We start from the raw sequence: 26,523 nt of genomic DNA, 5'->3' as shown, positions 1-26,523 counted from the left end.
TGAAGAACTGAACCACCGGGTGGGTGTGCTTGTGTATCGTTGGCGGTGGCGGTGGCGGTGGAGGCAACGAGATCGGAAGACATGGCAGCGAAGCAATAGAGGAGGATAAAGAGAAGAAGCATAACAAGCAGTGATCTTCATTAGGATAAAGCCTGAAGATGATGATCTTCATTAGATAAAAGCTGAAGATATCTTCATCGGAGATGAAGATATGAAGAGAGAGAAATGTGAGTTTGTAAATTTTGAAATGAATTGAGATGGGAAAGGTCTTTAATAAGAGGAGAGAGGAGATAAAGTTTTAAAAAGGTGGACAAAAAAAACTTCTGACAATTATAAATGAGGAGAGAGAGTGGGGAAATGACATTTGGTGTTAAATTACCAAAATAACCTTTTGAGTGGCAAAATCTGATTGGTTGAAAATGATTCTCGCGGTTCTTACAACTGGAGGTGGTTCCTATTTTAGCGGCTCCCTATATATATAGGGTAAGGTTCATGCGAGAACCAGCTTTATTGCGAGAACCGCGAGAACCAATGTGAACACAACCTAAAATAGCTAAAAAAAACTCTAAAAAAAACCTAACCCCCACCCCCCCCCCCAAAAAAAACCTAACCCCCCCCCCCAAAAAAAAAAAAAAAACCCTAACCACCCCCCCCTCCCCCAAGCTAAATGCTAAAAACTAAAACCCCCAAAAAACCTAAAAAAAACCTAACCCCCCACCCCACCCCACCCCTCTTTTTACACTATCCTTACCCTATATATATATATATATATATATACATACACACACACACACATATAGGGTTAGGTTCATTAGTGAACAACCTCATTGATTGTGAACACTATTAAACTAATCCTAGCCATTGATTATCAATACACAAGTGTAAATCAATGGTTAAGATTGGATAATGAAAATATACTAGTGTATTTTTTCTTGGGGGCAAAAATTTTTAGGTGTCGGTTTTCTATCGCTATATAATAATAGATTTGGTCTGGTGTGAGTTGGATTGGGTCGTATAAAATTTTCATGGGTATTTCATTGGATTTTAATAAATAACATATTTTTTTATCAAAATGCATTTAGTTAAACATATATATATTGTAAGGTCTAAGAATTCTTATTAAACACATAAATGTCTTTAATGACAAAAGAACCAAACGGGTCGAATAATCAACTTGTAAGATTTTCATTAACTTTATTGTACACTAATCGAGATAATTTACTTAAAAGTTTACATCCCAAAAATTCTTAAACAACTAACATAGTCTTAAAAACAACAAAAGTTTCGACAACCTTCCAAGTTAAATTATTTACAAAAGACCCATCATAAACGGAAAACCTTCTAACAAAAGTTTAGACCCACTTATCTAGCAATATTGGGGAAGCGTACAAATCGGTGTGTCCATTCGAAGTAGCGCCGACAATCAAGACGATTTGCCTACATTCATAACAAACAATTAGCCACTTTATTATAACCGAACTTTAAGGTTAAATCTTAGTTCGAACTTGATGGTGTTTACTTTGAGCATTCCTTCCAACAATCTTTCTATGAGATTCATCATCATTCTCTTTGCATTAATTTATTCTTGGTTTAACATCAAGACTACAAGTCGACATGTGACATATTCTACTCATTCGACCCATATTCATGATGTGAACTATAACATAAACTCACTTGACATATCAATTTACAAATCTAGTTTAATAGCATATTCTAGACATCATACGTTACTAAAGTTGTAAGCGTAAGAACTTACCTTTGTCGTTCTTCGTTTGCGATCCTGAATGACTTGAGCTTTCCTCCTTATTTCCTACAATTCATAATCAACCTTTTTTAATCTCATGTCATTCTTTTTCGTTTCGTTCTTGATATGATCGAATTAGTAAGTAATAATTTCCAATTCTAACTATTTAACATTGTGTTAGAGGGGAGGATGGGATAACACAAGCACCCAAAAATGCGTAGGTGTTCGTAGGTGGGTTGGCAGTTATAAAGAAGAGAAGTGGGTGAGAGAAATTTGTGGTTTTTACTTGGAAGAATATTAAGAAGGTAGGTGGCAACTTCAAGCGCGTGATGCCAGAAGTTTGTTGGGAGAGAAGATTGAGCGAGAAGAGTGCGTAGCATGTTGTTGATGGTGCGGATTTTGCGTTCCGCTTTTCCGTTTTGGGAGGAGGTGTGAGGGCAGGAAAAACACGGAAGTACATGCCGTTGTTGTGACAAAAATTTTGAAAATTATTATTTGCATATTCTTTCCCGTTGTCGCACTGAAACTGTTTTATTTTTCGCTCAAATTGGGTATTTATGTAATTGTTAAAACGTGTGAATATCTCGAAAACTTGTGACTTGTGACTGATGGGGTATGTCCATAGAAAGTTAGTAAAGTCATCAAGAAACAATATATAATAACGATGCCCACCGGTGCTAAGAACAGGTGATGTCCATAAATCACTATGAATAATGTCAAATGGTAAAGAAGTTTTATTCAAGGAATCATGAAAGGGTAATTTAACACTTTTGCCAAAAATACATGGTTGACAAATAGTGGAACTAGGTTTTCCATAATCAATACTAGAAGAAGATTTTAACGAATGCAATAAATTTTGTCCCGGGTGCCCAAGTCGTTGATGCCAACGTTCCTGGGTGATAGCAGCAAATGTGGAAGGTGAGGAGGCGAGATTCTGAAGAGGTGTGGTGAGAGGATAGAGATCACCCGAGCTATTGCATCGTAGGATAGGGGCCTTGGTCTTGAGGTCCTTCACAAGAAAACCGAATGGGTCAAATTCAATAGATATTAGATTATCAGTGGTAAGACGACGCACAGAAATAAGGTTTTTAATTAATTGAGGGGCATAGAGAACGTTATTAAGTTTAAGTGGTGGGAATGGGGGGGGGGTAAGGTGTGTTGCCCTGTCCAAGAACGGGAATGGTCATGCCATTTCCGACAATAATATGTTTAGGAGTGCCATTATTAAAAACAGACGGGGAAATGTTACCTTGCTGGTTTGCCATGTGACCTGTGGCTCTAGTGTCCATGATGCCGACCGGGTCTGGTTGATTGAGAGATAAAGTGTAAAGGGCCTGAGCGATGTCGGTTGGAACTGGTCCTGCAGTGTAGGCCTGAGACGGCGCTGGGCGAAGCAATCCTGCACCCGTATTGGGCCATGGTGTAGATAGATAAGGGCATGGTGGACTCGTGTTTGCTGCTGCCCATTGTTGGGCCTGATTATTCATAAGGCCAGCCCACTGATTCGATGCCCAGCCCTGCGGAAACACAATGTACGGGTGTTGAGCATTGTACCCCCAGCCCCGCGATCATTGGGGCCACGCCCCCTGCCACGTCCACGGCTACGACCCCATCCACGATTACGATCAGAAGGAGGATTGGCGTTGTTGTCAGATGGTGAAGGGCTGGTTGTGACAGCCGCAAGTGCAGTGGCGGAGGAATGGGCAGCTTGAGCAACCTGATGTTTCTTCTTACTTTCCTCCGTCGTGAGACATGAACGTGCTTCATTAAAATCAGGCAGAGGATCCCTATTCTGTAGGATCATTGAAATCCCGTCGTACTGTTCGGTAAGACTGGTTAAAAGTTGAAGAACAAGTCTCTGATTGTCAACCGGGGCCCCCACACTAGTAAGCTGATCGGACAGGAGTTTAACCTGTTGACAGTAGGCCGACATGTTTGGAAAGTTCTCTAGGCGGACATTGGAAAACTCCTGCTGAAGGAAGACAGACCTTGTGTTTTTGTTGTCTTGAAAGAGGTTAGCCAGGGTGGTCCAGGCATTGTAGGCTATTTGGCCTGGAATGAGGATGGTGTGTAGGAGGTCAGTGGATATGGTGCCATAGATCCACTGTTTGACAATGGCATCGAGACGAGACCAGAGGGCTTCATCATTAGGAGAAGGTTCTGAAGGAGTAGCGTCCTTAGCCTTGTCAGCATCAGAAGAGGAGGCAGAGGCTGGTATTTTCTTTCTGGGTTGCAAGTGATCATAAACCTGGTATGCTTTGTAGAGTTCTGAAAGAGTTCTGCCCAAGTGGTGTAATGAGCAGCGTCAGCTTCTAGGGTTATGGGTACGAGGTTTTTGACATTGGACACTGTCATAGCAGGATGAAGTTTGTTGTCCATTGGAGAGAGGAGATGGGGCGGAAGGTGGCAACAGAAAAGAAACAGCCGCAGAAAGTAACCAGGGTGAGAGGGAATTAAACAGGGCCTTGTTAACAAGGGAGCAGGACCTTGTTGATAAGGGAACAGGACCTTGTTAACAAGGGAGCAGGGCCTTATTGATAGAGGAAAACAAAAGAGACAGTCGGCTGAAATTAGGGTTAGGTTGAGGAGGATCGAGGGAAGGCTGATACCATGTAAGAATTGGTATTCAAGATGCCTTCTATTCATTACAAACGATAGTATAAATACTGATACAATGAGATCTCTATTAATTTCCTATAAATCATTACTATATATAACAGATCACTATACAAAAATATATGCCAGCTATTAATTTATGTACGCCAGCTATTATTGTATTAACATGTGATCATTTCATTCAAGCATTTTGACAAACACTTGGTATGCGTACCATTAATTAAGCATAGTGTACAAGTATCATTTGCATAACATGGCCAATTCATGTCAATATCATCAAGAACATCAAATTCAATAGAATTTCACATAACTTTTCTTCTAATGCAATTCTAACTAACAATTTATCAATATGAACAATCATCATACATAATTCTCATACAGTTTTACACAAAATTCCACATAACAACTCACACCCATTCTACTCTAAGTGGGTTTTTACTTCCAACATTGATTTAGTCATTTTTAAGCATTCGTCATGTTCTAAATGGTGATCTTAGTTCAATATCATCCTAATTCCATATAAACTCATGAATTTTCTTGAAACCCAATATATTCAAGATCATCAAAATATCAAATTCTTCTTACCCTAAGCTTTAGTAGGCCTAGATGATCAAGAAATCACTAACATGCATGAGTAATAGTCATGATTAGGGCTTCAATTAGCTGGATTTGTGTGATTAGAAATGGTATTGTTCATCTGTAATTATACGGGAATAAAGAGAATAAACAAGTAAACAACAAAGTCTTAATAAAATTATTATCATAATAACTCTATTAATAATATTATGTTGACCAAGTACAAGTGCATATCGAGTGGTAACTTGCTGAGACGTGAGTTTGACAATTCAACTTACGGAATTATTATAACATTTATTAAATTATAATGGGTTAATTTGTAAATATACGTGAAATATTGTACCCTCTATACGAGAGGAGATAAAAAATGGTATTGTTCATCTGTAATTATACGGGAAATATTGTACCCACTATAAATTTTTTAATATTTTTGAAAGTTGTTATGAGTGAAGGAAAGAGAAAATGTAACAATAAAGTTATAAAAATATTATTTAATTTAAAAAAAAAAGATTAAAAAAATAGTAATTTTAGTGTAACTATAGGAATGAGAATAAAAAATTCAATGTGGAATGCTCGTTCACATTAAATTCCTTGTCCATATTCCTATAATTACACTAAAATCTCTACTTTCTGTCTCTTCTTTTTTAAATTAAATAATATTTTTTATAATTTTATCATTATTTGTTTTCTTTCTCCTTCACTCACAACCACTTTCAATATAGGGTTGAACAGTGTTTTCGTAAATATCCGGATAAACAATAACGTTTTCTATAATGTCCACTCAGAACTATTTTTTATAATATAACTCACTCACAAATATACAGGAAAACCATTGTGAATGCTCTTATAGCCTTAATGATCATTCAGATGCTATCTCTTAATGATTTAAAACCTCTGAATGAATAAGAGGTAACCTCAAGTCTGAATGGTTAAGAGTTAACCTTTGAATGGTAAATCATCACATGTCACATTTTTCTAACTTCTCATTTATAAAATTCTTAATGTTTCCATTAAGAGGTAGCCTCTTAATGACCATTCAGAGGCTACCAAACAGCCCCTTAATCAATTATCAAGTCACAGATTTACATACAAGCACACTAATATAAACACACATCGATACGAATATACATGTGTGAGCCCAAAATTCTATACAAAATAATTGATTAACTCTAATTGAATGAGCTCGATAATAGTCGGTATTTGGTGAGTGAATGGTCAACTTCAATGAACATTTTTTTAAACGATCAACGAAAGCCTGATCACCCAGGTATACCCAATGATAAAACACGCTATTGACCTTGCCAGACACCATTACAGAGGAAACACATCGCCCGAAAGGCACACTGTTAGTAAAACCCATGGCTTAACCTAGAGCAGTTTTGCTCCATGTGAGACTCCGATCCATGACCCCGACTTTAGAAAGTCATGGGGCTACCAATGCATCAGAAGATCATTGGCTTTAACGAACATCCATGCCCTCATTTTCCCATTTGTTGTAAGTGTTGATTTGGTCAAGAATAAGACTACTTTTGTAACTTCAATGTAATATTAAATATTTTAGTTATATGTTCATAGTTATCATTTAACTAATTATATCTTATATTGACAACAAATAATGCAACCAACTTTTAGGACAACCTCAGCATGTAAACTAATCATCTTTTGATCTTGATCGTCAAAAGTGAAAAAAAAAACTACTTTCTTAGCAGTTCATGAAAGTTGAGCGCGCTCTCTCCTCTTTTGATGCGGTTATCGAAACTCTTGTCTAAACTCATACTAACTCTCTAAGTTAGAATACTTGTTCCCTTCATCTTTGTTCATAAAGGTCACAATAATCGTTCTCTCGAGATGGTTTCATTCCCCGTTATAAACCCCCATCACTATTGTCGCCTTCCATCCATCCTTTATGTCCTTCGTGAGGGGTTGGATCAAGTGGGGTTTAGGTTGGTGCGGGCGAAGAATGGGATGACAAAATGTCCATGAAAAAATCACATGGAAGAACAGTGTTTAGCGGTTTGTGTTGGTTGGGTTGGGTTAGGTTGGGTTGGGAAGGTGTAGGTTTGTGTGTAGGTGTAGGAGAATGGGCTAATGAGGGATCATCAAATGTAATCAGTTAAAGAATGTCAAGAGGGGTGTTATCATTATCACCAAGGAAAGGAAAAACCATCTCATTAAACTTGGCATGTCATGTAATATATACACAAGATGTAATAGAGTCAAAGCATCGATAGCCTTTGTAAGTGGGATTATAACCAAGGAAAATACATGGTATGCTCCATTGGGCGAGTTTATGCGCCGAGTAATCCCGAAGATAGGGGAATACACGACATCCAAATGCCCAAAAAATATTATAGTTTGGTGTTTGATGGTAAAGAATCTCAAAGTGCAATTTTCCTTAAAGTGTAGGAGACGAAAGCCGATTGATAACCCGCAAATGAAAAAGTATCAACCCAAAATGTGGGTGGAAGTTTAGCATTAAAGAGCATAGCCAAACCTCTTTCGACAATATGTCGATGTTTACGTTCCCCCCGTCCGTTTTGTTGTGGAGTGTACGGACACGACAAACGATGAAAAGTTCCACTTTATTCAAATAAACACCGCACCTTGTGATTCACAAATTCGGTACCACCATCACTTTGGAAAGTTTTAATCTTTCTAGAAAACTGTGTTTCAATAAACTTCATAAATACCACTAAAACATTATAGAAATCCGATTTTAATTTCAAAGGATATAACCAATATAGCGTGAGTGATCATCAATAAAGGCAACATAATACTTGTAATTAACAAAGGATAAAACTGGAGAAGGTCCCCATAAATCACAATGGATAAAATCAAGGGGTTGTGATGTAAGACTCTAACACGTATTATATAAAAAGTCGCAGCGTAAATTCGTGCCATAAAATTTCTTTCATTAAAAACGTCTTGACTTGCTTGAAAGTTTGTTTTAAAAATATCTCTTTTACAAAACAAAAGCATAACTCCCGTTTACTAAAGTACATACTCGATTATTCCCGTACAATCCATTTTGTGACTCGGTCTTCGATCTCTACCCCTTGTTATAATCTCCCCTGAACCGTACAACCTGCACTCACCACATATATTCATAACATTAGCACGTATTATATAAACAAGATTCATTCAAATACACATCACATTTCGTCATTTTTCAAACTTTAAGCATTTCATCTGCGTATCCATTTCTTGGTGAGGCTTCAATAATGCACCTGCATTACTTTTCATTCTCAAGGTATACCATTAGTAACGTTAACACTCAACGTATCTAAATCATGCATACATACATACTTACATACACATCTACATATGTACATACCCTTCCTACAACTTTACATACGTGCATACACTCATACATTTCTTTATACATATATACATGCACAACTACATACGTACATACCTTTACTACACCTTTACATACATGCATACACTCGTACATATCTTTATACATACATACATACACATCTGCATACGTACATACCTTTCCTACAGCTTTACATACATGTATACACTCGTACATATCTTCAAACATACATACATACACATCTGCATACGTACATACCTTTCCTACAGCTTTACATTCATGCATACACTCGTACATATCCTCATACATACATACATACATACATACATACATACACGTCTGCATACGTACATACCTTTCCTACCTCTTTACATACATGCATACACTCGTACCTATCTTTATACATACATACATACACATCTGCATACGTACATACCTTTCCTACAGCTTTACATGCATGTATACACTCGTACATATCTTCATACATACATAAATCCACATATACATACATACATACCCTTCCTACATCTTTACATACATGCATACACTCGTACATATCTTCATACATACATAAATACACATATGCATACAGACATACCCTTCTTACATCTTTACATACATGCATACACTCGTACATATCTTCATACATACATAAATACACATATGCATACAGACATACCCTTCTTACATCTTTACATACATGCATACACTCGTACATATCTTCATGCATACATAAATACGCATCTACATGCACGTACAACATCTTGCATACCTCTTACGTACTCATACGTTATTTACATGGGACTTAAACTTTGATTTATAGCCCATAAACATCTAAGGAACGATCAAAATCATGTTTAGTAAGCCCACCGTAGTCCACGGATAACAAACCGAAGCCCACGATACATAAATCAACTTAAATAACAAGATTTCAGCTTTTGAGACTTGGGGAGGCCGTCGCCGACGGCCCTAGGGGCGTCGGCGACGGGCCTTGCAATTACCCGTAGCCAGAAACACCCGTAGACTGGTAACTAAGGCGTCTGGCAAAACTGGTGTTTCCAGGTGGCGTCGGTGACGGCCCCTAGGGCGTCGGCGACGGCCTCCAGAAACATCAGTTTTCTGCTGTATTGTTTTATCGTTCGTATGCACTAAAACGCGCATAACTTTTGAACCGTTTACCTGTTTAACCTCCCGTTTCTTCCTACATGCTTGTAAATTCACATTCTATCATGTGAGCTTAAAATCCCACATCCGGATTAAGGAAATTCTTATCTTACACCCTATCGGCTTATTATCATTTTCTAATTATTTGACCCGTTATGGGTATTTGCGCATTAAATGGTTTATGACATACCAAACCATACTCTTCGCTTTCACACATGACCAAAACATTACTCTAATCGATTCGCTTGTTTCCAATAGACATTTTTAAAGTCGTTTGCCCGATATACCTATCAAGGGCGTTATTGTCAATTTCGCTCTATCCTTAACAACAAAGGAGTTCCTTACATAAGTAACCAATCCTACTACTTAGCTACAATTCTTAATCACACATACCTTACTCGGATCAAAACTAAGATCCGTTTAATACTTCATCGACATCATACAATTCATTCCTATTTGACCTCAATTATCATATATAATTAAGTTGCATATAACTTTACATAACAACTAAGAAGTGATTACGGAATCACTTACCTTATGCGTCCGTGCTCGTACCCGATCTCTTGCCTCCTCTTGGCCCGTTAACACCTCGTGCTTGAGCTCGTCTCGACGTGATTCCTATGCTTCCATTTCATCGAAATCACGCTCTTATTAGCATACTCATTTGTACATGTTAACGGTTATGTCATTAGTCATTTCTAACAAACGCAACTCATATAGCCATACCCATATCCGTATGCACTCATGTAATTCATCATGTCATCGCATTAAACACACATAAGTCTAACACGTACCGTATAACTTACTCTAATCTTACAATTATGACAACACGTCTAACCATTCTTCATATACCCAGTTGACTTTTAGAAGTCAACGGTTCATTTAATTTAACATTCGACTTATCATTATATACCCGTAACATCATAATCGACTATACGGACGACAATATATACATTTTATCATACGATTGGTGTGCGTACCACCTTTTAAGCATAACGTACAACTAATTCATGCACAATCTTCTAAATTCATACATAGTTCATCAAATCCTTCTACTAATCAACATGTGGTATTTAAAATTAAACATCAAACATATTATCATCACATTTTATTCAATTCATCTAACAACAATTCATCATTTCTTATCAAATTTCTTTAAACATTCACACATATAAACGATTTCAAACATCAATAATATGAACATATTATCACTTTTATCATATCGTCAAAACCCACTTCATAACTATTTTTCTAATCACTTACAAGTGATCTAATCTTAAGTTCTTCATAATTTCTTCATGCTTTTGATGTGTGTACTACCTCCTAAGCATAGTGTACAACTAGTTCATGCATATCCTTCAAATCTCATACATAATTCATCAATTTCTTCCTTCTAATCAACATGAATCATACATGCATAAACATCAAACATACTACTATCACATTTCTTTCAATTCCTCTAACAAGAATCCATCATACAAATCAAAATACATCAACATTCAACAAGAATTAGACATGGATGATGATTCAAATCATCATTCTCACCATAACTAATGGGTTTCACCCTTAAACATCAAAGTAACCTAATTCATGCATAATCCATGTTCCAAATGATGATTCTAACACATACTCATGCTCAATTTCATACAAATTCGTGATTTACATCATAACCCGCTTCATGCATAATCACCAAACTAACTTTTAAGACATACCTTGCGATCCCCTTGTGAAGGTGATCATTAATCAATGCTCGGTTATGAATTTGAGCTTCGTTTGACTCCTCAATTTGATGATTATGTTAGAACTAGGGTTTGGTTCATGGGGAGTTCCCCTGATCGATCTAAAACACACACGATGTGTGTGTTGTGTGTGTGTTTGTTTTGTTTTTAAACATAACTTTCCCCTTTTTCAACTTTGGTCCCTCATGTTTATCACTTACTCATAATATTGGCAAAACTCTTGTCTTTTCATACTTCTAACCACACACTTAACTAGGTTAAATAGCCTAGTCATTTATTTCATGTTAAATCATATGGGACATACGATAATTATAAACATTCGGGTTTTGGGGTGTTACAAGTCTACCCCCCTTAAACAAGGTTTCGTCCCCGAAACCTTTCTCACTTCCGTTTATACACATATCTATGTTTGACTTTTTCTTAACAAATCTATACTTTCCATGCCATACTTCCACGTAACCTTCTCATTTCCTTGACCGGTTAGTAATAGTTCATCGTTCCTATATATTCAAACCTATATTAATGCTTACTTATAAAGGTATTCATTACATCCTTTTTATGTTTTAAATCCGTCCCACATATTTAAACGTAACATCCATACCCTTCATTCCTTCTATGTTTAAATCCATCTATCGGTTTCAAACATATCATTCATACTTTTTCTTCCTTACATGTGTTGAATCCGCCTCGCGAATTCAAACAGGTAATTCGTACTTTATTCCTTTCATGCTTCGAATCCATCTCGCGGATTCTAACACATCATTCATACTTTAACTTCTTTCATGTTTCGAATCCGTCTCGCAGATTCTAACATAGCATTCATACTTTAACTTCTTTCATGTTTCGAATCCGTCTCGCGGATTCTAACTTAGCATTCATACTTTAACTTCTTTCATGTTTCGAATCCGTCTCGCGGATTCTAACATAGCATTCATACTTTAACTTCTTTCATGTTTCGAATCCGTCTCGCGGATTCTAACATAGCATTCATACTTTAACTTCTTTCATGTTTCGAATCCGTCTCGCGGATTCTAACATAACATTCATACTTTAACTTCTTTCATGTTTCGAATCCGTCTCGCGGATTCTAACATAGCATTCATACTTTAACTTCTTTCATGTTTCGAATCCGTCTCGCGGATTCTAACATAGCATTCATACTTTGACTTCTGAGAGTTTTACATTTCTCTTCACCCTCACGTCCACCTACTACTTAATTCTAACGGACATACCTGTATCAATTATCATGGTCTCACGAACGTCATATGTTTCTTGTGTACTGGCCAGGTACACATTCCACATACTAGTTTCGTGTCTTCGTGTAATCGACACCTTATGTCCGAAGAATTAAGTTTCGGCACGTGTATCATTTTCAGAACTTCATTGCCATGTCACTATTTTATTTCATTTATAATTTTCTTTCGCTTGCTTAATTATACCACTTCATACGCCCACACGTTGAATTTACGTACCTGGGGTTCATTTGTCTTATCACTTGCCTTGATGCCGGTTCTAGACCGCTTTCACGGATCATCTTTTCCAAGCAATTATGCTTACTTTATACATAACATATTGTTAGTTTCCTTCAAACATACATACTTAAGCACATACTTACCTTTATTTCTACCTTTAGATCATGATCGAGTCTCAGATTGTACGGGTTTCTGGTCATAAGAGCACACAGGTTCGAGCTCAAGTACCTATCCTCTTGTACTTGATTCTCTCGAACCAGGGCTCTGATACCAACTTGTAAGACTCTAACACGTATTATATAAAGAGTCGCAGCGGAAATTCGTGCCATAAAATTTCTTTCATTAAAAACGTCTTGACTTGCTTGAAAGTTTGTTTTAAAAATATCTCTTTTACAAAACAAAAGCATAACTCCCGTTTACTAAAGTACATACTCGATTATTCCCGTACAATCCATTTTGTGACTCGGTCTTCGATCTCTACCCCTTGTTATAATCTCCCCTGAACCGTACAACCTGCACTCACCACATATATTCATAACATTAGCACGGATTATATAAACAAGATTCATTCAAATACACTTCACATTTCGTCATTTTTCAAACTTTAAGCATTTCATCTGCGTATCCATTTCTTGGTGAGGCTTCAATAATGCACCTGCATTACTTTTCATTCTCAAGGTATACCATTAGTAACGTTAACACTCAACGTATCTAAATCATGCATACATACATACTTACATACACATCTACATATGTACATACCCTTCCTACAACTTTACATACGTGCATACACTCATACATGTCTTTATACATATATACATGCACAACTACATACGTACATACCTTTACTACACCTTTGCATACATGCATACACTCGTACATATCTTTATACATACATACATACACATCTGCATACGTACATACCTTTCCTACAGCTTTACATACATGTATACACTCGTACATATCTTCATACATACATACATACATACACATCTGCATACGTACATACCTTTCCTACAGCTTTATATTCATGCATACACTCGTACATATCCTCATACATACATACATACATACATACATACACGTCTGCATACGTACATACCTTTCCTACCTTTTTACATACATGCATACACTCGTACATATCTTTATACATACATACATACACATCTGCATACGTACATACCTTTCCTACAGCTTTACATACATGTATACACTCGTACATATCTTCATACATACATAAATCCACATATACATACATACATACCCTTCCTACATCTGTACATACATGCATACACTCGTACATATCTTCATACATACATAAATACACATATGCATACAGACATACCCTTCTTACATCTTTACATACATGCATACACTCGTACATATCTTCATACATACATAAATACACATATGCATACAGACATACCCTTCTTACATCTTTACATACATGCATACACTCGTACATATCTTCATGCATACATAAATACGCATCTACATGCACGTACAACATCTTGCATACCTCTTACGTACTCATACGTTATTTACATGGGACTTAAACTTTGATTTATAGCCCATAAACATCTAAGGAACGATCAAAATCATGTTTAGTAATCCCACCGTAGTCCACGGATAACAAACCGAAGCCCACCATACATAAATCAACTTAAATAACAAGATTTCAGCTTTTGAGACTTGGGGAGGCCGTCGCCGACGGCCCTAGGGGCGTCGGCGACGGGCCTTGCAATTACCCGTAGCCAGAAACACCCGTAGACAGGTAACTAAGGCGTCTGGCAAAACTGGTGTTTCCAGGGGGCATCAGCGACGGCCCCTTGGGCGTCGGCGACGGCCTCCAGAAACATCAGTTTTCTGCTGTATTGTTTTATCGTTCGTATGCACTAAAACGCGCATAACTTTTGAACCGTTTAACCTCCCGTTTCTTCCTACATGCTTGTAAATTCACATTCTATCATGTGAGCTTAAAATCCCACATCCGGATTAAGGAAATTCTTATCTTACACCCTATCGGCTTATTATCATTTTCTAATTATTTGACCCTTTATGGGTATTTGCGCATTAAATGGTTTATGACATACCAAACCATACTCTTCGCTTTCACACATGACCAAAACATTACTCTAATCGATTCGCTTGTTTCCAATAGACATTTTTAAGGTCGTTTGCCCGATATACCTATCAAGGGCGTTATTGTCAATTTCGCTCTATCCTTAACAACAAAGGAATTCCTTACATAAGTAACCAATCCTACTACTTAGCTACAATTCTTAATCACACATACCTTACTCGGATCAAAACTAAGATCCGTTTAATACTTCATCGACATCATACAATTCATTCCTATTTGACCTCAATTATCATATTTAATTAAGTTGCATATAACTTTACATAACAACTAAGAAGTGATTACGGAATCACTTACCTTATGCGTCCGTGCTCGTACCCGATCTCTTGCCTCCTCTTGGCCCGTTAACACCTCGTGCTTGAGCTCGTCTCGACGTGATTCCTATGCTTCCATTTCATTGAAATCACGCTCTTATTAGCATACTCATTTGTACATGTTAACGGTCATGTCATTAGTCATTTCTAACAAACGCAACTCATATAGCCATACCCATATCCGTATGCACTCATGTAATTCATCATGTCATCGCATTAAACACACATAAGTCTAACACGTACCGTATTACTCTTGTCACACCCCAACCAATGGCGGAAACATCGGGATGAGACGAAGTGTGAAGATTGCTAGAGACATCATAACGCTATTTGTTACAATATTTAGAAAATCCAAATTTCATTTCATTTCATAACTTCAAATAGTCAACATTACAAGAAATTCAAATACGACAAGTTTAACAAAACAACATGATAACATAACAAAATTTTGATACAACATTTTAAACCCTAACGTCTATATGTGTATCTAGGCATCAACGCTACTTCATTTCATAGCATCATCGTCCTCAACCTGTAACATGTTTAAAATAAAGTTCAATGCAAGAGCAAAGGCGAGTATACAAGTTTGATACGTACATAGCAAAAGATAAGTTTGAACAATTCCTCATAGCATGCATGTGATTCAAGATAAACATTTAAACATGGCATGTGTCTAACATATCAAACCAAGAAAACGCAACTTGCTCATGACATAACCAAAGTTTCAGTAGAGGCGGGTCGTTAATCCTATAGCGCTACATATGTCAAGGTTTGGCTCGTACGAAGTTAATGATAAGTTCAACACATAAGAATCACCCAAATTTAAAGTATCAAGCCATCACATATACAAGCATGTTATAGGAATGTTCATGTGTTTAGACAAAAGTTCATGTGTAAGTTTCATTAGGTAAACATGTTACACCCCAAAAGTAGTAAAAGTAAAAAGGGGAAAAGTACGAGTATACTCACAAAGTTTGCATATGTTTTCCGATTATCCAATTGTTGACGAGTAGAGATTTAGAGTCCGAATGTATAAGGGTTAAGGTTCAAGTATGTTTAGAGTCGAGATTCGGTGTTTAAAACAACATAAAAATAAGACATGAGAATAACATGGAAAATAATCATTTAGTACATATGATGCTTGTTCTTGACACTAGGAAACTCGAAGGAGTTTAGATGTTTTCATGGAACAAGGTTCCATTAGAATCGTGACAAGTTATCATAGTCTAGGATGATGTAATCTAGTACCCCGACATATGAACACTAGTTCATCATCAAAGATTCGATTATTCGAATAATATATTTAGGTTATATAATATATGTCCAATAGTTCAAGCATGAGGTAGAAGATTAAAATCTTCATTTTGGTACCTCTAAATGTCATAGAAGTCATGTAGGAGGTAGGAAGATCAAGTCTTCCATTTAGGCACCTCTATGTGTTCACCACTACACTTGATGTAAAAAAAACAACCAAGGAGGGTCATGAACATACAATAAAGAATAAGAAATATACACACTAACTAAGAGAAATCATCAAATCATGTGAGGATTGTATGTTTGGACAACCCAAGTTGTTCCATAATCACTCATGTATCAAAGACAAAGTTTGACATGACTTGTGGGTTAAAAACCCTAAACAAAACACCAAGTTTATGAGGTTTAATCCTCTGATTTTAAATGTCTCAACCTTGTTTTTAAGCTTAACCAACCATGGGATAAGTTGTAAGCATTAGGACATAGGTATGAGATGTGTTAGACACAAGTTGCATAGGTTTAAACAAGTTTTTGATGAACATAAAAACAAACAGAAAGTTTATGGACTATTTCGGGGCATTTCCAGGTCTGATTTCTCCAAGGAGAAGTCTAGGAATCGAACCCCATGATTATACAAGCAAGTAGGAAAAAGAATCGAGTGAATCGGATAAGAATTGAGTGAGTTATGCTCATTTTCGTGAAGGGGTGTCAATCTACTCGAACCCTTGCTTTCAGCTACGGTTTGGTGGATGTTTTGTGAGTTTTTAGGGTTGCAAAAGTGGTAGGGAGGCTGGTTATAAGTGGTATTTATAGGGGGAAGAATTAGGGTTTCAATGGGTTGGGCTTTGGAAGTGTTTAGAAGGGGTTACACCTTGAAACTAGCCCACAAAACCCAACTATATGGGGCTGAATTTTGCTGAATTGGGCTGCCATATTTCTTTATTTTTTTATTTTTTTAAAACATTATAATGAGTAATTTTGTTAATTAAGTTGTGTAATAATATGGAACAATGTTTCCCCTAACTTGTAACAAGGTGAAATATGAAATAAAACATGATTTAACTAGGTAAAAAGTGTAATGTACAAGTTTTATTTACGAAGCAAGTTCCGTATTTTACAACGATTACGATGAAAGAATGGTTATAAGAACACAAGATTTCCAAAGATAGAATTTCACGTAAGGTTTCTAAATGTAGGATGTTTGAAAACGCAGGGCGTTACAGTCTCCCCTCCTTTAGGAAATTTCGTCCCGAAATTTATTCAAGAGGAAGGCTTGAAAGAGTTTTTGGCATAAAGGTGATCATTAAGAATTGAAACTTGGGAAGTTTGAAAGTTTTGAAAAGTACCAAATTTTGGAGAACGTCAAGGTAGATTTGCAAGGGGAAGTTTTTAAGGATAGTATAAAAAAATCATACTTTCGTAAAACCTGTTTATTGAGAGGAACGAAAAGGTTTGTTACTTTAAATAAAGCAATAGAGGTATACTAAGTATAGTTTCACAAGAATCAAGAATAGGGAGGCTATTTTATAGGTAACGAGGTAAGTTAGGACTCAAATGTTTAAACAAGCTGGATTGCGAACGAGTTTTGTATAAAATAATACGAGTATAGAATGAACGAATGACTCTTAAAGAGTACAAGTATGTGAATAGCATAAGTGTTGGATAGATGAACGTAGTGTGTTAAGGATGAAGTCTCGTCATGAATAATCGGATATAATGCGTTTGTGAGTTGCGTGAAGTTGTATTAGGTCCAAAAGGTCTGCAACACACTGAATTTCTCATGGCACGTTTTACGAAAGTTTGGTAACATGGTGAAAACACTTATATATAGGAAGTACCAGCGGCGTATCCACCATGTTTTAACCACATCACGTCCGTTTCGTTACTTGGGGTCATGTTACGTTCCGTGTCTTACCATACACAGTAGTACACTCTATGGTTCTCATACGCCTATCACTATAATCCCGTGTGCACCCGCGATTATACTGATTGTCGCATGATCCACATAGCTTGTACTAGTTATGTATGAATCAAGGTATACATGAATTTGAAAATAAGAATGTGTACGTAGAAGAATGTCGTATGTAAGCATGTTTATGTTTAAGCATGTATGGGACCCACGTAAGCGAATCCCTCGGATTACGCTCGGGTATAGGTACGAATGTACGAATCATGAGTAAGGATGAAAGTATGAGCATAAGTTTAAGTATGAATACGCATGTATGTATGAGCATAAACATAAAACGTGTAAGTAGTATGTGTACAAGCAGAAGCGTAAAACGTATAAGTAGTATGTGTATGAGTACAAGCATAAAACGTATGAACATAGGTGTAGGTATGAAAAATAAATATTGCGTATATGGTGTACGTTGAGACATTGTAGAGAAAAAAAAGGTTAAGTATGTAGATACGAACGATATAAATGATGTTATCGCGAGATATCGACTAAAATGTGTATGATGATGTGCATGTATAGTTGTTTAAACAAAACGTTGAGTTTGTCGAATCAAAATTAGATTGAGCTTGGTTTGAAAGGTAGAATATAGTTTGTATATGTAAAGGAACATAAAGTACTCATTGTTCATGCTTAACGTATTTTGTAATGATTGAAATGCTACTTTTGTTTAAAAAAAAGGAGTTCACGTATGTTGAAAATTGTCGGTCCCCATGAAGTCTTCTAGCCCACGTGTTTTGAAATTTGGATGACGAGTTAAGCGTTGTAGAGAAGGTTTTTTTTTTTTAAATAACGGGTTTGTTTCATTTGCATCAAAACATGAAAATTTTGGACTTTGAAAGTTCTTGTGAAAACGTCGACCCTTAGAAAAGAAATTTAGTAAAAGAACTTAGTGATTGTTTAAAAATAATTTTAACAAAGGATTTATTGATGTTGGAAAGAGTATTTGGTAAACGGTCATATAACATCTATGAGGTCTTATAAGTAATTGAGAAAGGTTAGTTTGATTTCGATTAAGAGTGGAAGTCTCTAGTATGATGATATAATGTGAACGTGTTTCAGTTAATAAATCAGATGTGAAGTTCATGGGCAAGAGATTCATTAGACCGATTAAATTGATAGGTAGCATTTCGTAAGGTTTGGAAATTCGTGTAGTAAAACGGTAAAGACATGATTAAGAATCTCGTGTATATGATTTGAGTGAAAATGGATGGTAGAATAAGAAGTACGTTTGATAAACAATGTATTTTGAAATCGGTATAAGTAGGTATTTTGAATAATGATAAATGATTTAGGTATAAAACATGATCGGGTTTGCATAATAAAATATTTTGAAAGATAAGTTTTGGGTAACGGTCACCTAAGTAAGGGAATCACCCCTAACTCGTTGGTGAAGTCGTTTTAAGGGAAGAGGGGTGGAGTCAATCGTCAAGGTAAGGAAGTCACTCCAATCTCGATGATACATCTCCACTAGTTGTTACAAGGAATATGAATTTAAATTATATGAAAATCATGCGTATATAAGTGTATCGAAAAGGTTCGATATGTTGTGCGTGTGAAAAGAGAAATCAAAGGTAAACTCGAGGTTGAAAGATTGCATCGTATAAAATGAACAATAGAAACACATGTTTGACCAAAGTTTGGAGTGTTCCAAAACGGAACTTTGACTAACCAAAGTGGTCAAAAAGTCTTTTGAATTTGAGGAGCATGTTTTGGCCTAATAGGTAAAATACTCTCGCCGACAAGTCGGTTAACGGTATTTACCCTTCCGGTTACTACATGTCCCAAATCAATCGAAATTTCGAGACTTGGCGGGATTTATGAAAAAAATGCCAAGGAGTGGAACTAGTCGACAAGGTGCGGGTTTCACCCCTAACTTGACGATTTCGTATCCTAAGTGTGGTTGGTACTCGTCGGGTCAAAATTTAATTTCGACGTGTTGACGAGGGTCCACTAGAACTTGAAATTTGAGATTTACCATTAAGATGTGGATTTCACTCCTAGCTTAATCGCGATATCTCGTGTAAAAAAAAGAATAGATAGATTGAGAGTCGTTCACCAAATTGTGGGTTTCACGCCTATTTTGGTGAATTCGTCTCATTTGTACAATATGAGTGTTGTCGGATTTAGAATAATCGAGTAAAATGCATGAGGGAAGTGTATGTCGAAGGAGATACACAAACAAGTATAAACACATAAGAAAGCATATCAAGGATGATACTTAAATAATGAAATAAAACAAGTATTAACACATAGAGAAATATGTCAAGAATAACACATAAAGAATCGAACAACGAAACAAGTGTTAACACATAATAAAACAAGCATTAATGCGTAAGAATAACATGTCGAATATTACACATGAGTAACATACATGTTTAAAAGAGCATAAATAAGTAACAAATAAAGTATCATGTAGTAGTCCAAGCAAAACATACGAATAAGGTTCTAAAACTATAGACTAGGCTAAAGCATTCCTACTTTTCCTAATTCCCTATAGTTATGGCTCTGATACCAATCTGTCACACCCCAACCAATGGCGGAAACATCGGGATGAGACGAAGTGTGAAGATTGCTAGAGACATCATAACGCTATTTGTTACAATATTTAGAAAATCCAAATTTCATTTCATTTCATAACTTCAAATAGTCAACATTACAAGAAATTCAAATACGACAAGTTTAACAAAACAACATGATAACATAACAAAATTTTGATACAACATTTTAAACCCTAACGTCTATATGTGTATCTAGGCATCAACGCTACTTCATTTCATAGCATCATCGTCCTCAACCTGTAACATGTTTAAAATAAAGTTCAATGCAAGAGCAAAGGCGAGTATACAAGTTTGATACGTACATAGCAAAAGATAAGTTTGAACAATTCCTCATAGCATGCATGTGATTCAAGATAAACATTTAAACATGGCATGTGTCTAACATATCAAACCAAGAAAACGCAACTTGCTCATGACATAACCAAAGTTTCAGTAGAGGCGGGTCGTTAATCCTATAGCGCTACATATGTCAAGGTTTGGCTCGTACGAAGTTAATGATAAGTTCAACACATAAGAATCACCCAAATTTAAAGTATCAAGCCATCACATATACAAGCATGTTATAGGAATGTTCATGTGTTTAGACAAAAGTTCATGTGTAAGTTTCATTAGGTAAACATGTTACACCCCAAAAGTAGTAAAAGTAAAAAGGGGAAAAGTACGAGTATACTCACAAAGTTTGCATATGTTTTCCGATTATCCAATTGTTGACGAGTAGAGATTTAGAGTCCGAATGTATAAGGGTTAAGGTTCAAGTATGTTTAGAGTCGAGATTCGGTGTTTAAAACAACATAAAAATAAGACATGAGAATAACATGGAAAATAATCATTTAGTACATATGATGCTTGTTCTTGACACTAGGAAACTCGAAGGAGTTTAGATGTTTTCATGGAACAAGGTTCCATTAGAATCGTGACAAGTTATCATAGTCTAGGATGATGTAATCTAGTACCCCGACATATGAACACTAGTTCATCATCAAAGATTCGATTATTCGAATAATATATTTAGGTTATATAATATATGTCCAATAGTTCAAGCATGAGGTAGAAGATTAAAATCTTCATTTTGGTACCTCTAAATGTCATAGAAGTCATGTAGGAGGTAGGAAGATCAAGTCTTCCATTTAGGCACCTCTATGTGTTCACCACTACACTTGATGTAAAAAAAACAACCAAGGAGGGTCATGAACATACAATAAAGAATAAGAAATATACACACTAACTAAGAGAAATCATCAAATCATGTGAGGATTGTATGTTTGGACAACCCAAGTTGTTCCATAATCACTCATGTATCAAAGACAAAGTTTGACATGACTTGTGGGTTAAAAACCCTAAACAAAACACCAAGTTTATGAGGTTTAATCATCTGATTTTAAATGTCTCAACCTTGTTTTTAAGCTTAACCAACCATGGGATAAGTTGTAAGCATTAGGACATAGGTATGAGATGTGTTAGACACAAGTTGCATAGGTTTAAACAAGTTTTTGATGAACATAAAAACAAACAGAAAGTTTATGGACTATTTCGGGGCATTTCCAGGTCTGATTTCTCCAAGGAGAAGTCTAGGAATCGAACCCCATGATTATACAAGCAAGTAGGAAAAAGAATCGAGTGAATCGGATAAGAATTGAGTGAGTTATGCTCATTTTCGTGAAGGGGTGTCAATCTACTCGAACCCTTGCTTTCAGCTACGGTTTGGTGGATGTTTTGTGAGTTTTTAGGGTTGCAAAAGTGGTAGGGAGGCTGGTTATAAGTGGTATTTATAGGGGGAAGGATTAGGGTTTCAATGGGTTGGGCTTTGGAAGTGTTTAGAAGGGGTTACACCTTGAAACTAGCCCACAAAACCCAACTATATGGGGCTGAATTTTGCTGAATTGGGCTGCCATATTTCTTTATTTTTTATTTTTTTAAAACATTATAATGAGTAATTTTGTTAATTAAGTTGTGTAATAATATGGAACAATGTTTCCCCTAACTTGTAACAAGGTGAAATATGAAATAAAACATGATTTAACTAGGTAAAAAGTGTAATGTACAAGTTTTATTTACGAAGCAAGTTCCGTATTTTACAACGATTACGATGAAAGAATGGTTATAAGAACACAAGATTTCCAAAGATAGAATTTCACGTAAGGTTTCTAAATGTAGGATGTTTGAAAACGCAGGGCGTTACAACTCTAATCTTACAATTATGACAACACGTCTAACCATTATTCTTATACCCAGTTGACTTTTAGAAGTCAACGGTTAAATTAATTTAACATTCGACTTATCATTATATACCCGTAACATCATAATCGACTATACGGACGACAATATATACATTTTATCATACGATTGGTTTGCGTTCCACCTTTTAAGCATAACGTACAACTAATTCATGCACAATCTTCTAAATTCATACGTAGTTCATCAAATCCTTCTACTAATCAACATGTGGTATTTAAAATTAAACATCAAACATATTATCATCACATTTTATTCAATTCATCTAACAACAATTCATCATTTCTTATCAAATTTCTTTAAACATTCACACGTATAAACGATTTCAAACATCAATAATATGAACATATTATCACTTTCTTCATATCGTCAAAACCCACTTCATAACTATTTTTCTAATCACTTACAAGTGATCTAATCTTAAGTTCTTCATAATTTCTTCATGCTTTTGATGTGTGTACTATCTCCTAAGCATAGTATACAACTAGTTCATGCATATCCTTCAAATCTCATACATAATTCATCAATTTCTTCCTTCTAATCAACACGAATCATACATGCATAAACATCAAACATACTACTATCACATTTCTTTCAATTCCTCTAACAAGAATCCATCATACAAATCAAAATACATCAACATTCAACAAGAATTAGACATGGATGATGATTCAAATCATCATTCTCACCATAACTAATGGGTTTCACCCTTAAACATCAAAGTAACCTAATTCATGCATAATCCATGTTCCAAATGATGATTCTAACACATACTCATGCTCAATTTCATACAAATTCGTGATTTACATCATAACCCGCTTCATGCATAATCACCAAACTAACTTTTAAGACATACCTTGCGATCCCCTTGTGAAGGTGATCATTAATCTATGCTCGGTTATGAATTTGAGCTTCGTTTGACTCCTCAATTTGATGATTATGTTAGAACTAGGGTTTGGTTCATGGGGAGTTCCCTTGATCGATCTAAAACACACACGATGTGTGTGTTGTGTGTGTGTTTGTTTTGTTTTTAAACATAACTTTCCCCCTTTTCAACTTTGGTCCCTCATGTTTATCACTTACTCATAATATTGGCAAAACTCTTGTCTTTTCATACTTCTAACCACACACTTAACTAGGTTAAATAGCCTAGTCATTTATTTCATGTTAAATCATATGGGACATACGATAATTATAAACATTCGGGTTTTGGGGTGTTACATGTGAGGCCCGTTTATTATATAACTCAAAAGGAAAACGTCGATTTTTCAATAGTTGGCAAGGTTCACAAAAAACGGGTTTAGGTAAAAGAGCCGAAATAGACAGACAACCAAGTTTTTGTAAATTTATAATAGTACCAAAATGGGCCTGTCCCAAGTGGGAGTACCAAACTTCAAAATAGGCTTTAGGTCTTGAGGAAGCAACTAGAGCATGATGATCCAATCGAAGCACAAAAAGCCAATTCTCACATTGACTTTGGTCTTGGACCTGTTTTGTTTAGCGGTTTTGGATATAAAATGAGGGTAAGATAAGATAACATCAACATAGTTGTCCTTAGTTAACTTACTAATGGACAATAGATTCTTGGTGAGATTAGGAACAACCAATACATACATCATTTAATTTAACATTTTTAGAGATTGGCGAGTGACCTGTATGTGTTATGGGAAGAGTATGACCATTGCCAAACATAACAAATCTCTTACATGTGGTAGCGAATGGGTTATTCACATTTTGGGTGGAGGGGGTCATATGATCCGTAGCCCTAGAGTTAGAGGTCCAATTGGGTGTGGTAACATTACATTGAGAAAAAATTAGGCATTAGTCAAACCTTCATTAGTGGGTATGGCTTGAGAAGAAAATGAGGCAAGATTAGGGCATGTGTTAGCATAGTGTCCATCATGCCTACATAGTTAATAGTGTGGTGGTCGAAGTCCGCAACCACGACCACCTCGACCACCCGAGTAGGAACCACGAGAACCATGGCCACCACGAGGGGAAGAAAACTGTCAAGGAGGGTGAGCTGTAAAAGCAATGGGTGGGGTGGTTGAGCCATAAATAACACGAGTGAAGAGCTCATGACATTCAGCACGGGATAATAAATTCGTAAAGGCTAGGACAGGCATAGTAGAATGGATAGTGGTGGAGAATACTTCAAGCGATGGTCCAAGACTACACAAAAACCAATGTAGTTGATCCGCTACGGATTTAGTACCTTTCTAAAGGAGACGAAGTTGGTCTCCCAAATTATGGACTCGTTCAATGGAAGAGTTTCCATGCGCACTTTTAAGGCAACTTACCTGACGAGCAATGGGTAGTCCGAGAACCACACTAACCGCCTCTTCAGATAAGGAGCCATTCAAGATAATAAAGGTCCTTTGATCTGCAGTGAGCCAAGCCACATAGGCTAGGTTTCAAAGTTTATATCAGTTCTGTATAAACATAATGGAAAACATGTAGAAATACCTGTAACAGCAAACAGGCCATCAGAGAATCCAGTCAGAGACGCAGCCATGGAGTTCGACATAGTTGTCAGGATGATTTGGTTCCTCATTAGGGTGTAAGTTCTTGATGGTAATACTGAACTCTAGGGTTTGAGTTCGTATGGAGAGAGAGAGAGATGTAGAGAGGAACGAATTTATTGATGTTATGGTGATGATAATTGTGTAACCTTTAACCTCTCTAATTATCTCCTTTATATATACACCCAAGAGGAAACCTAATTAGTTAATGAGGGTAATATGGTCCATCAACAATTACCAACTAATTATATAATAGGTTTAATATATTTGATCTATATTATATAAATGATAATGATGGCTACTAGATTAAATACATATAAATACATATTTAATCTTACAGTTATTGCTTGAAATTGTGGGGGCAGGAGTCGAATCGGTACCATCAACATGTGACATGAGGTTGTGATCTTTTTAAGATTGGACCCATTTGATAGACCCATGCAAAATAGTTTGAGGAACATAACTTGACAGTGATGAGGTGTGAGAGGGAATGGGAAAAGGATCGGTGGTGGAGGGGGGCGGCCATAGGGGCTGAGGGAGGAGAACACCGAAAAGACGAGGAAAGATGAAGGGCGATGAAAGTTAAGGGATAGTCTTTAAGCTTGATACCATATGAATGAATAATTCATTGCCTCACATCTTTGGTGGAATACAGCATATATATATATATATATATATACATATATATATATATACATATATATATATATATAAAGTACAGAGATTAACAATGAATGAAATAAATAAATAAAAGAAACATCTAGAGTTAAACATCTGATTAAGTAAATGGTATGTTAATTAGAATCATACACGAGGTCCAAAAAATGGTGCACATGAGGTTGCTATTAACTTATTACCAATAATAGTTAGGCATTTCATTTGCTAAATATGTCGAATGCTCGCTAGTGAGGGTTTT

At 36.1% G+C, this 26,523-nt stretch overlaps 1 protein-coding gene across 1 annotated transcript; it reads right to left on the bottom strand.

Annotated features, from left to right (window-relative positions):
- Window positions 1–3,227: 3,227 nt before the first annotated feature.
- LOC110907309 lies at window positions 3,228–3,677 on the bottom strand. The gene has a single exon (XM_022152307.2). It carries the CDS (start codon window positions 3,675–3,677, stop codon window positions 3,228–3,230), a length of 450 nt encoding a protein of 149 aa, XP_022007999.2.
- Window positions 3,678–26,523: the final 22,846 nt, after the last annotated feature.

This window comes from Helianthus annuus, chromosome 14, assembly GCF_002127325.2.
Source record: "Helianthus annuus cultivar XRQ/B chromosome 14, HanXRQr2.0-SUNRISE, whole genome shotgun sequence".
Taxonomy (NCBI): domain Eukaryota; kingdom Viridiplantae; phylum Streptophyta; class Magnoliopsida; order Asterales; family Asteraceae; genus Helianthus; species Helianthus annuus.
Note: the sequence above shows the minus strand (reverse complement) of the source record. Positions and strands in the feature narration are given on the sequence as shown.

What these genes read in the sequence shown, in the direction of transcription:
- LOC110907309 (XM_022152307.2), bottom strand. Translation starts at nt 3,677, where the DNA reads ATGTCGGCCTACTGTCAACAGGTTAAACTCCTGTCCGATCAGCTTACT.